This window comes from Cavia porcellus, unplaced genomic scaffold (assembly GCF_034190915.1).
Source record: "Cavia porcellus strain 051 isolate PalLab524CR breed Dunkin Hartley unplaced genomic scaffold, mCavPor4.1 scaffold_1, whole genome shotgun sequence".
In the NCBI taxonomy this organism is placed as follows: domain Eukaryota; kingdom Metazoa; phylum Chordata; class Mammalia; order Rodentia; family Caviidae; genus Cavia; species Cavia porcellus.
Genome location: NW_026947484.1, coordinates 28359839 through 28373556, shown reverse-complemented (window position 1 = coordinate 28373556; position 13718 = coordinate 28359839). Strand labels below are relative to the sequence as shown.

General features: G+C 35.8%; 1 protein-coding gene across 3 annotated transcripts in view; it reads right to left on the bottom strand.

Annotated features, from left to right (window-relative positions):
- The window catches only part of Nubpl (NUBP iron-sulfur cluster assembly factor, mitochondrial), a 239322-nt gene that overhangs the window by 17325 nt on the left and 208279 nt on the right, over positions 1 to 13718 (bottom strand). For 2 of the 3 annotated variants that reach the window (XM_013147006.3, XM_003464764.5), the window contains one exon: positions 10677 to 10762. The exons of the other annotated variant lie outside the window; for it this stretch is intronic. In XM_013147006.3, the coding sequence (XP_013002460.1) occupies positions 10677 to 10762 (86 nt within the window). The remainder of the gene's footprint in view (positions 1 to 10676; positions 10763 to 13718) is intronic. 3 annotated transcript variants of the gene reach the window in all.

The window sequence follows — 13718 nt, the reverse complement described above, 5'->3', positions numbered from 1 at the left end:
CACAATAGCTTAAAAAAAAATCTAGAGATCAACTTAACCAAAGAAGTTAAAGATCTATCTCCACAATGAAAGATACAGAACAGTAAAGAAAGAAATTAAAGATACAATGAAAAAGAAATTGAAGATACTAAAAGATGGAAAGACCTATGTTCATAGATCAGCAGAATTAATACTGTTAAAATGGCCATATTATCAAAATGTCTATAGATTCAATGTAACCCCCTCAAAGTGACAATGATATTCTTCATTGAACTAGAAAAAGAAAGTCCCAAAATTTCTATGGAAATGCAAAAGACATAGACACAAAATAGTCAAAGCAATCCTAACCAAAAAGAGGAATGCTGAAGATATAATACCTATTTCAAATCCTTCTACAAAGACAGAGTCAAACAACCAAACAACATACACACAGCATGGTACCACCACAAAAATAGACCTGTAAGTGTAAGCCATGGAACAAAGGACACAGAAACTACACCATATGATTCTTGACAAAGGAGTAAACAACATATGTTGGAGAAAAGATAGTCTCTTTAACAAATGTTGTTGGAAAAACTGGGTATCCAAATGTAGATGACTGAAACTATCTCACATCCTCTATAAATATCAGTTTAAAATGGATCAAAGACCTAGGCATAAGACCTGAACCGGAAACTCCTAAGTGAAAACACAGGGGAACCTGCTGAAGCTGTAGGCACAGGCAAAGATTTCGTGAACATGACCTTAACAGCACAGGAAATGATAGCAAGAATCAATAATGGAATTATATCAAATTAAAAAGTTTCTCCACTTCAAGGCAGACAACTAACTGAACAGACAACCTACAGAATGGCAGAAAATCTTTGCCAGCTACTCTTCTGACAGAAGATTATATCTAGAACATAGAAAGAACTAAAAAAAGTAACACCAAAAGACCAAATGGCCCAAGCAATAAATGAGAAAATGAACTGAACTGACACTTCTTAAAATAAGTACAAATGGCCAATATGAGGATTTTAAAAAGTGTAGTAACATCAGCTGGGCATGGTGGTGTACACCTGTAATTCCATCACTCAGGAGGCTGAGGCAAGAGGATTTTTTCAAGTTTGAGACCAGAGCTACAAAGTGAACTCAAAGCCATCCTGAACTGCATAGGTAGACCCTGTCTTAAAAAAGAGAGAGAGAGTGGGGAGGAAGGGTGGGAGGAAGGGAGAGAGAGAGAGAGAGAGAGAGAGAGAGAGAGAGAGAGAGAGAGAGCGCAACAACATTAACTACTAGGGAAATGTCAATCAAACTACATTGAGATTCTACCTCATACCAGTCAAAATGGCTATCATCAACAATACAAAAACCCAAACAAAACAAAAAACAATAAATGCTGGTGAGGGTATTCCTATACTGTTGGTGAGAATGTTAATTAGTATGGTCATTATGATAATCATTATGGAGGTGCCTCAAAAAACTATAAACAGAACTACCATATGACCTAGCTACTCACTCCTTGGTGACAGAATTAAAGTAAGCACACTACAGAGATACCTCCATGGCCATGTTCACAAGAGCTAAGCCTAGGTGCCTATTTACAGACAAATGAATAAAGAAAATTAATAGATACACATAATTTTGCTATTTTAGAAAAATGGACAGAAATCACCATGTTAAATAAAATACAGAATATTCAGACAATTATCACACTTTCCCTAATACTGTAGATAAAATCTTAAAATGATGACATGTAAGTAAAGGGGAGCCTATTATTAGACAAGAGGAAAGAAATGAGTGGGAGGGAAAAGGGATATAAATAAGAGCAGGGGAGAGGGATATAATAAAAATATACACGTTTGAAAATACCACATTGAAACTCTGTATTTTATAAAATTAATAGGTACTAATAAAATACATATTAAAATAATTCCTTTTGATTCTTTTAAATTTTTATATGAATATCATGCTAAAATATTTTTAATATACTGCTTTAAATATAGTCAACTTCACTTGCTTCTTTTTATTTCCATTTTTAAAATAGTTACTAAAAACTTTAAATTTGTGGCTCACACTATATTTCCATTGGATTGCAGTGCTCTTGACAAAGTCTGAGTACAGAATCTTTCTAGTAGTCACCCTATTTTAAAGTTCTAAAAGTATATAAAAATATTTTATCAGATTCTGTAATTTATTATAAATATTTTAAAACACTGAAAAGAAATGAAATGTTTACTTTCAAGAATACACTGGAAAGAAAAGATACACAGAACAGATAAACTATCAAGTTTCTTTGCTTTTAGTTGCAATCACATCAACCAAAAATGTTAACACTGGCAGTTTCAGTCAGTGTAGAAGCTGGCTCTCTCTCTCTCTCTCTCTCTCTTTCTGTGTGTGTATATATATAATAAATTAGTCATTAACTCATTAGCTGTGGTAAAAATCTAAAAGGTATGAGTACAGTACTAAAAAAAATTTAGAAACTACTACTCTTATCTAAGAGCAGTCTTCTGTAGTCATCAAGATTCTGAATGGTAGAAACCAATGTAATAAGGAAGAATATTAGAATATCTATATTTCAATTTTATTCCCAAAAATTTCTCTCTTAAATAGGTAAGAATTCATATCCACATGTTTGTTTAAAAAAAAGGCCTTACATCTTGTGAAACTTTATGTGTTGTTAAGCTATTTGTGTTTATTGCAGAGCTATTGTGTTTATCCTTTGATAGTAGAAACACTGGAAAACAGATGTTTTGCTATAGCTTAATTTACATAATGCCATCGAGATGCAGCTGTAAGCATGCTCAATCATTTTTTAATGCCTCATCGAAGTATAAGCTCCTTTTTTTTTAAAAACAACTTCAGCTAGTTTCACTGAAAGAAAGCAAGCATGCCTGACTAACATCAGCTATCAAAAATATTTCATGTTACTCTTATGTTATTCCAAACCATCTCCCGCTCAGAATGGGAGCCTTTTTTTTTTTTTACTAACTTTTAAAAAATTGACTCTTTTGAATATCAACATTGCTCTTATTATTGGATTTTTGTGTTGAAATGTACTGAATTAAGCAGGCTCAGAAAGGCCCCAGTTTTAATTTCTTCTTGGCATTTTAAATCCAGATTCAAGTAAGTAACAAGCTACATTTTCAGGCTACTATGTAATCCAATTTCTCAAGGTTACAATCAGGTTAAATGCTTGCTGGTTGGAACTTGTCAGAAGGATTAAAATCTATGTTTAAAGAAAAATCAGGAGGAAAAACTCATTGTTAAGTAGAGAATGAATAATAATAACTGGAATGTGTTACATTCAAAAATGTCTCTCAGTTTTCCATTAGCCTTGAGCCAGTTTTTGGTATATACTTGAAGATGTATACAGATACTATAATTTTTAAAAATGAGATGGGAGTTGTTTTAGTTCTTAGAAAAAGTGTTCTAACATACAAACAATAATGAATAGAAAGGCCTGCATCCACATTCCTCTCAGAGACCAGATTAGTAGCTATGAGCCCATGATATGCAACTCAGCTTCTCTATACTTTGAATTCTTAATCTGACCAATGAGAATTATGACTTACAATGTCTATCACTATAAAAATTACATGCAGTTACTGTGTGCTAAGGTTATGCTAAGTACCAGATATATAAGCCCATGGTATAATGACCAATGGGATGGGTTCACCCTATTTTATGGATGGAACACTGACACTAGATTGTAGGTCACATAGTAAATTACAAAGCCCAATTTCAAACTACGTAGGGCATCAGTTTATTAATGGAGGTCACCAAACAAAATAAGCATGAAATAGACTAGAGCATATTGTGCATGAAATAAGGTGCCCTGAGAAAACAGCAAGTCCATATAGTTTAGAGCAACTTAACCTAATAATCAAGAACACAATTATAGGAAAGGTCTGATCTAAACCATCATCTGTCAGTAGGCACAACCATCAAGTTTTAGGCTTCATCCCCTCCTCCAAGACTCTGGACAAGGAACTCCTTGCCCTTTCACTCTCAGTGCACCTCTCTCGATACAAAACAGAAGCTGTGGATCCTGTTATGGCTTGTGTCTAGGTGAGCCCCCAAAGCCTCATGTGCTCATAGGTGAGGCTTTTCAAAGGTGGTTGGATCTAGGGTGTGTGCATGATAACTGAACTGGTTTAGTGTAGTTCTGGGTGTGGATGGCACCGACTCACAGGTTTGTAGCCTGAATGGAATAAATGGGAAAGGGAGGCTTGATACTGCTTCTTCACTGCCCCCTGCCTGCCGTGCTATGCTCCTTCATCCCACTCCGCCATGCTGCTCTGACTTGGCACCAACTGATTTGGGACTGGAATCTCTACAAACTGTGAGCTAAAATGAACCTTTTCTCTTTTAACTTAGGGGTTTTGAGTATTTTGCCCCAGCAACATGAAGACAGATCCTTAACTCCTCCACATTTTTAATCCATTAGTTTTCCTCCAGCTTTACTCGTCTACCTGAATAATCAGAATTCAAAGATGAACAAATATGATGAAGACAGTTCCTAAGCCCTATAATATCCAGTGATATTCCATGATGGCCACAATACTAAGACTCAACTCTGGATTATCTGTAGAAGCTGCAAGTAAAAATGTGGGCTTTAGAAGTTGGGGTTGCAGCTCTGGGAACAGTGCTTGCCTAACATGTACAAGGTCCTAGTTTGATTCCCACTACTGAAAACAAAACATGGGATGTTCTTGGGATAGGAGACCAGAAGATGCCCTCCTACACAAATGGGTAGCTTTATATGAGTTTATCATCTAAAAAATGAGGAAAATAAAGTTTTCTACTTCACAGTATTGGGTCTAATTCATGTAGATTATGCACTATTCTAGTTTGCAGTGCACACGATCTTTGAGGAGTTCCTGTGGAAAGACACAGATGAACATATATTTTTAGTTTCTCAGATATAACTATGGTAGAGCTGCAGAATGCTATATAGTCTTATAAATGTTATCACTAAAAAGATCATTTCTCTAAAAATAGTAAAATTACCCAATGGTAAAGAAGGAAGCCATATGTGATATGTCATATGTAAATCATTCATGTACTCCTAAAAAAGTATTTAAGTAGCACTTTCAAAGCCTCCAAAGAAAATACTCAAAGATTCTTTAAATCTGTATTAGTCTGTTTTCCATTACTATAACAAAATATCCAAGGTGGACTAACAAAAAAGAGGTTTATTTAATTCATAGTTAAAGAGCATGACACCAGGAACAACCTGGACCTGGTGAAAATCTCATGGTACATGGCAAGAACTTGTGGGAGAGGGAGAGATCACCTTGCCAAGCCAGAAGGCAGAGATGGATTCAGGGTATAAGTTTGCTTTAATAATTCATTCTTATGAGAGCTCAAAGATCCCACATCCTTTCCAAGAACATCTCTCCAAAGACCCAAGGACCTCCTAGTAGGCCCCACCTCTCAAATAATCTACCACTTACACTGAGGACCAAGCCTCCAGCACATGAACCTTGGGGGACAAAAAAACATCTAAGCCATATAAACATCAAAGGTAAAAAAAATTCCCACAGAATCAAAGGAGACCATGTGATGATCAGAACAACAAATTATGCCCAAGAATGAAAAAGTCTTACATTTTCATGTAAGACTGCCTGTTTCTCAATGGCTTGTTAGTATGCGTAGGCCAGAGAATTAGGTAAAACAGGCAAACTGGATACTGAAAAAGCTCTGTGGTCAGCATCACAATTACACTAATGCTACAGGTATTCAAAGGTGAAGATGTGGAACTTTTGGTTAAAAAAATAATGTACTTCCATAAATAATTACTTTGCCAGAAAAATAATAAGCCACAATCCTGATCCTCACTTCCAAGAAGGTATCCCATATAGTAACTTGTGGGAGCTTTGGTAATAGAAAGCATCAAGAAGACATTGATAGGAATCACATACTTGAGGCTCTAAGATAATCTAATTTTTAAGGAATATAATTAGTCTTTAAAAGAGATGATCTGGGTATGCTAAAGCATGTCTATAATCCCAACACGTGGGAGGCTAAGGCATGAAGATCACTGTGAGTTCAAGGCCAGCCTGGACTACATAGCATGACCCTGTCTCAATAAAATAAAATAAGAAAGAAATATAACCATTAACCTTTATAATCACAAAAAAAGTTCTATGGTAGCTTTTTTCTTTCTTTTTCAGTAGAAAAAAAAAATTCTCTTATAAGACAAGTAATTATTTGCAAGGCTGAAATAATTATAAAATTTTCAGAATTATTTATTTGGAAATAAGTAAGTTCAGTAACCAACACTAGGCTTTAAGATACATATTTGTTGCAGGACAAGGATCTCTGCAGACCTAACCTCTTATTTCTAGTGTATTGACCTGAGCAGAAAACCAGCTCTTGGTACGTTTATTAAAATGGCAACATAACTCTCAAAATTCCATTGAATTTATTTTGATTTGAAACTCAGTACCCAACGCAATCAATTGCCAATGCTGCCAAATTTTTCTTCAAAATATCAGATATGTTTAATTTACCCATCCATGCTCCCCGCCATTATTCTAAATCAAGACTTTGAATGCCTATTACCTACACCAATTTTTCTAACTTTTTTTTTGGAGACTAGATCTCACTATGTAGCTCAGACCGGCCTCGAACTCACAGCAATAAGAAAAAGAGAAAATTTTTTTATCTTGATCAATATAAATAAATACACATGTATGTTCATAACTGATAAAAAGTCTTTATGAAATAAAGTTTTACCCTGACACTGTATTGATTTTTGGACTATTGTTCGGTCACAACTTGCAATGTGAATAACTCTGACCATGCAAATGCTTTTCACTGCTCCCATCCTCTCCTGCAGTCTGTGTGTTTTATTTGTCTTTACTAGATTAAAACGTTTTAAAGTTACATCCTAATTATGTCTGCTTCCTAGTCACCATTTTTTATGGATTCTTCTTTTAAGAAGAAAGTCCAAATTCCTTGGCCTGCCCAGATACATTACCTCAACTACAGAGTCCTGAACACAATTCTTGATTCTTTCTTGATTCTTTTCTGATTGAATTTCCACCCTCTCTAGTCCCTAGTTCTGCCCAGCAAAACCCTACTCCACTCAGCATGGATTTAGGGAGCAGTTGCCTATTCTAGGCAGTGAGAGAGGAAGGTGACACTTACAGTATGGTACTGTAAATGTAAAAGTACTGACAAATGTGACAACAGTTACAAAAGGGAACTACAATGTACTTGAGTTGTAGGACAGGTAGGTATCCCAGAAGAAAAGCTAAGTACAAAAGGACAAAAAAAGGATTTCTCAGGTGTAAAATGAGGGGAAAATTCTCTCCGGGAGGAAAACAGCATGCCTTAGGGTCTGAGGAAAGAAATGGTACTGAGAAAAGTCCAAGAAATGCAAGACCAATTTGGTCAGGGCAGAGAAAATGTGATTGAGAGCAGCTCAGGAGCCTGGGGCACGTGGAGCAGCAGATCACAGCTGGTGTTAACGGCTACAGCCAGGCATTTATCACACCTGTGAGGATGTTCATGGTGTGTTTTCCTGCCACCTCGTAACATGTTCTCCTATAAAGACTGATAGGTAAATCTGCTATGGAATCTGAGCCAAAGCAGATAAATGTACAAGTAGTTCACAGAAAGGATTTTACCTTTTCCAGGGAAAGCTTTCCTAGGGGAAGAAATGCCTAAACAGAAAGCTAAAATGTGAGTTTGAATTCCGTAAGCTGACAATAACTTAGTGGACAAAGGACCAGCATGTAAAATGCAGGGACAGAAAAGAAAAATCATAGCTCTTCCATGAAGTTATCCTGATAGTCCAGAGGAAAAGGTGTTTTTGGTCTCATTGGAATTTACAGTAAATACTTGAATAAACAGGCTTCATCTTCTTTGTTTAAAAATCATCAATGGAAGGGTATCACAGTACTTACACAAAGCACTAAATATCAGTAAATATATATTTGTGGAATAAGTAACTGTTTGTGGAGTTAAAATTAAGTGATCCCTTAAATGGTGAAAGAGTAGCCAGGAAATAAACGTTAAGATACTTCAGGAACCAAAAATGACACTATGAAAAATGGAAGGGCTGGGTAGTGAAATTCCTGTGACACAAAAGCTCAATGACTGGGGCAGGATTCCAAATCAAGGTGCCTGGGACTTCCTTGTAAAAGGAGGTAACAAAAATAAGTGAGAATGATACAGCATATATCCTCTCATTATTAAAGATGTTTAAAACTAAACATATTTATTATTTAAAAAAATAGTCTACTACCTATCTACCAGGATATCATTTTAGAGAATGGAGAATTTTGTAGTTCATCTCTTCCTTTCCATATCTATGTTCAGAATTTTAAGAAATCATTTAAATTAACTTCAAAATGTTCTTGCAGATGTTACTAAACTCTGTCCATACCAATGCATGCCAATGATGTCATTGTTTCCATGGTAACTAATGCACTTCAAAAGAGAGAAATAGAGAATCAGACTTAAAAACCAAGGATGGAAAATGGAATAAAGTGAAACAAACAAAGCAAAACATCTCCTTTGTATTTATAGAACACTTACTAATTTCAAACATTTTATTATTATTTAGACTTTGAGGCTTTTAAGAGTCAGAGGGATCTCAGAAGTCATCAGATCCACTTCCCACGTATGACTGAAACCCCCTTCCCAATGTAGCTTACCATGGGTGTCAAACTGCATATAGAGCTCATGGCCATAAAGTTCTCACTCATTTACTCACACACATTATTGAATATCTATGCAGCTTAGAGGGCAAATAAGTTTTTAAAAGGCAAAAGTGGAGGTGGTGTTATGCTCAAGATACAAGAACAGTCTAGAGAAAAATCTGTCAGAATAGTAACAGCTTGCCTGGCTCGTAATTAAAGGGCTGCAGGTAAGCAAAAATAACATCTGAACTAAAAGGTACACACGCTGAATTTGGCAACTATCATCATTAGACTCTCAAATAACAAAGTCTAGTAGTCTAGTAGGGCCTGCCTCTGTTGCTACCTCAAATGACAACTTCAGTTGACATGGCCTGTTGGAAAACAAATAATAATATCTAGAGGGGTAAAATAAGAACAAGTTCAAACTTCTGCTTCTTATAAAAGTTTTCCCGTAAGGGTTTGATGGTGTTTTTGAGTGAGTTAGACATATGTCTCTATCCTTACCTCGCAGAATGAGGAGTTAAGCTTTCACTTATAAGCAGAAAAAATGGCTATTATCCTGACCTTGAAGTGGTCTTAATAGACCACTCCTGTTACCTAATTTCTAACAGAAAGAATTAAATCTTTTACTATAGTGAGACCCTGCCTCCAAAAAAAAAAAAAAAAAAAAAAAACCCGCCAACATATCTTTCTCTGATTTATATTTTAAAACCTCATGTAATAAATAACACAATCAAGTTATCTGGGTAGGCATTATTTGTATCTTGGAGATTATAATATGAAGTCACAGTACTTAAATTAGGTGTTTCAGAGACAAAGTTTTCTGTCTAACGTGGCCACTTGGTTATCATTGCTTTAAAATTTTTCCAAGCTAAAAAAAAAAAAAAAAAAAAAAAAAAATCACAACACAGAACACAGGTCTTAAACTACTTAGTAATCACAATTTCACCTCTGCTAATAAACAGGCCCTTTCATTCTTTCTTCTTCTTATTTTCTGTCTCCCTCCATCCCCATCAAAGTCAGGAGCTAATGCATGCTAGACGAGCACTCTACCATTGAGCAGTATCCTAGGTTGTGAATTCTTTTCATATCAAAACAAGAACAACTGAACAAACAGTCTGTGGTGGAGCAGGTGAGTGAAAATTATGAGATCCCTGAAGCTAGTCCCTGGGCTGAAGTTTATGAAGCTCTGGTCTCTAAACTCTAAAATCCTTGAATAAGGCCACTAGAAAGCCACATACATGGAGAGTTCGTGTTGGCCTCGTACTGAAATGCTTGCTCCAGTTGTCCTGTCACAATTCCCTTGTGTTTTCTGAAGCACACTAGAAGGAAACATGGCTGCTTTCTGTAAAGAAAGTGGTAAAAGTGTGCCCCACACATACATAGTTTCTCTTTTCTGATAACCTAGCAAAGACATGTCTCTGGTTTCAGCTCTGTTTCTCTTGAGCATCTAGTTCTTTCTTAACCTTGTATAAATGGATAATGCTTTCATGGTACATTATATTTTTCCCCTTGGCTGTTAGAGAAAATTTAATGGCAAATCACTAGCACATATTTAAATTCCTTAATGGCATGCATTTTGTTGACTGACTTTACTTATAACTCCAGCTGGTTTTAATTATTCTTTGTCTACATTTAAAATATTTTACTGTCATTTGGTGAAGAAAATTCTGCAATGCCTTTTAGAAGAAAGGTGGGCTATCAATGGGTTAACCTGTAAGAGGACAGAAGAAAAGAAGTAATCTGCTTTCATCTCTTTTTGCACAAGTGATCTATTCAAGTTTATCTACCTAAATAATTTCCTAAATGACTGTTTTTTGGTCAGTGATGGTTACAAGTGTTTGAAAGAGGAAGGACTTCATAAGAAAGCTCATACCTGAAGGATGTTTCAAAATTCTTTTGCATTAATATGTAGACATACTTCTAACTAAAAGTGTGTTTTTAAAGTAACCATAAAGATGAACAAGGAATTTCATGAAAATTTCAGCATAGAACTAAATAACTTGCTTCTTCCCTTAAAGTTTCATATTTTTCAGGGTTAAAGCTGTAAATACTTACAGGCACATGGACTTTGCGAAACATTTCAGCACCCTTGTGTGCATCCATTAGTGCAATGTCCTGGGGCGTGGATACAATCACAGCGCCTAACAAAAAGATAAACAAAATGATGCTACCTTTAAGTTCTTTAAGGCAAAAGGGCCTCTAATGCTATGTTGCTCCCATGCTCAATGTCTCTATGTTAGCTAGGTAATTTAATGATAAGGAAATGTCTGCTTTGCTCTTGCCTACCTTTGGTCCCTCATTTCTAAAACTATTGATTCATCCATGATTCAAGATCACACTTGGATAAGAGGACTGTCTTGGCACATAGTCAGACTTTGCCTTCAAGAAGTTGACTGTCTACTGGGGAAATCAAAATACAAGGATTTTAACACAGTGATAAGTATTACAACAGAGGTATGCAAAGGACAAAGCTACCCAGGAGAGAGGACAGTAAACTGCAACAGCTAGGTGGGGAAGCAAAAGATAAGGAGAAACAACAATAGGGAAGAGTTTCTGGACACAGTGAATTCCTAAACTGCAACCTAAAGGTTTATATTGTAAAAGCACAGAATGGTTTGGTGGGCATTAAGCTGAAATCTGTGGCAAAAATTCAAACAGAAGATTGGTGGCCTGAGTTAAGGCAGCACTGAAGTGATGGTGATAGGGCTTTACTAGATCTCACGATGAGCTACAAAAACAGTTTGAGGAAAGTGCAATACAATTTTTCTTTAAGTGACAGCAACAAATGCCTGTTTATGAATGGCACAGCCTGTGAATTTCTAAAACTTTGTGCTTTCTTCTAGATAATAACTTAAAAAATTAACATGAATATATTATAGATCACACAGCTAATCATCACCTTATAAGTAAAAACATGATGCCAGGACATTTCAGAACATCAAACCATTAAACTGGTATCAACTGGCAGTCTTTACCACACCTAACAGAAATAGAAAGATTAATAAGTAACTGACTATGCCTCATGAAGGTCAAATGACACTGCAAAGAATTAACTAAAGGGATATTTTTAAGAAGTTAGAACAGAGAAGAGTGATGGGAAAGCGAAGCACGTGGTAGTATAAGCATGTCCAGGTCAAACAAACAAAAATCTCATGCAACAGCAGGTAGAAATTCTTGTAGTTGGTATTTAAATTTCAGCAAAAACTTTCTCCTTTATATTAATTTTGTAAGTTTTGCTTGTGTTTGACTTATTTGTCTAGTTTTGAAAATTATAAAAGCTACGAATTTAAAGGATTTCTGTATATGATATGGGGAAAATTACTTTTCCTTGAGAAGGAAAATCTATATTCATTGTTCAAGTTTGAGATACATTGGCTTTAGAATTCAAACATAAGAGGATTCAGTTTCTTCATTTACAAAATGGCCCAATAATACTTTTAGATCACAGGTGATTAAAATAATATGATGCCTTACTTCAATAAATAGTAGCTGCTGTTAATGTCATTACCATTATTATATTTATTATTAATAAATTACTTAGATGTTGCTTTCCTACATACTATCAAGCAGCTCACTCCACTTTACAAATTGTGCCATGGATTGCTATGTCTTTCTATTTTGATTTACTTTACCTAAGAACCAAAACTTAGTCAACAGTTCTTTCTTCTCTCTTAAAGACTAATAGATTTCACATCTCTGCAAAACATATGCAGTATGCACATGTAGTATATTTTCACATTTTCTAAACCTCTAGATTCTTCTCTCAATCTGTTTCACTATTTTTTTAATATCCACTCAATTTGAAGGGATCTAATTCAGATCTAGTTCCATCTAGCTATGCGACTGACTAATCTTGGGCAAAGAACTTGAATCACTGTGGATCTCAGTTTCCTTAGCTATGGATCTAGTGCATTCATTAGATAGTATCCAACCTATCAGTTATCTCTCATTATATGATTCAGGATTCCTTCTTAACCGTAAGTATTTCCAACCCTATCTCTGCTCAATCTGACTGTCCCCATAATCTTTCTTAAGTGAATGTGAAATGTCTCCTCCTCAAAGAAGTATTGCTTCTCAATCTTAGAGACAATTCTCTTCAGATATACATGGGGCACTTCCCTGGCCAATTTTCCCCAAATCTTCTCTTTAACTATATACTGCTGCATAGGAGGTGCTCTATTTGTCAGTTATAAAAAGTAACCATAGTTTTCCAATGCTATAAACAAACTATTGCTTTAACAACCTTGTCAGTTATTTATCTCATTACAACACAATATAGCTTCATGGGTGTTACAAGGATTTGGATGTGATTGATATCCCTCCATTTTTTGCAAGCTTAGTGATCATGTCATGGCAGTGACATGATCGAACCTTTAGGAGTTGGGGCCTAGTGAGTGAAGAACAATTAGGTCCCTAGTTATATCCCTTAAGAGGGGTTAGGTAGCTCCTGTGGGACCCTAGTTAGTTCCTCCAAAACTAAGTTGCTATAAAACAGAGAAGCTATGTGTGGTGGTACACACCTGTCACTCCAGCGCTCAGGAGCTGAGGCAGAGGATCACTGCAAGTTTGAGGACAACCTGGATTACATGGCAAGACTGTGTCTCGAAAGAAAGAAAGAAAGAAAGAAAGAAAGAAAGAAAGAAAGAGAAAAAACCTGATCCTTAAGTTTTTCTGACTTCCGGTTTCACCACATGATCCTTTCTTCTTGCCCACCCTTACACCATGATGCTATTTACCACAATGTGGTGCAGAAAAGGGGACACCCATCAGAAGCCAGCCAAATGGATGGAGCTCGCTGGCCCCAGGTTTTCACTCTCCAAAACTGTGAGTTAAATACTGCTCTTTATAAAGTCCCCACGCCCCAGGTATTTTGTTATAGCACTAGAAAATAGATGAGTATAATGGGCAGGTGTGTGTGTGTGTGTGTGTGTGTGTGTGTATATAATAATAATAATAATAATTATTATTATTATTATTTTGGTACTGAGGATCAAACTCACTACCTCATGCTTCCCAGGCAGGTGCTTATGCTGCTGAGCTAAATCTCTAGCCCTACATTTGTACTTTTAATCAAGCAAAACTAATGCCACAATACTT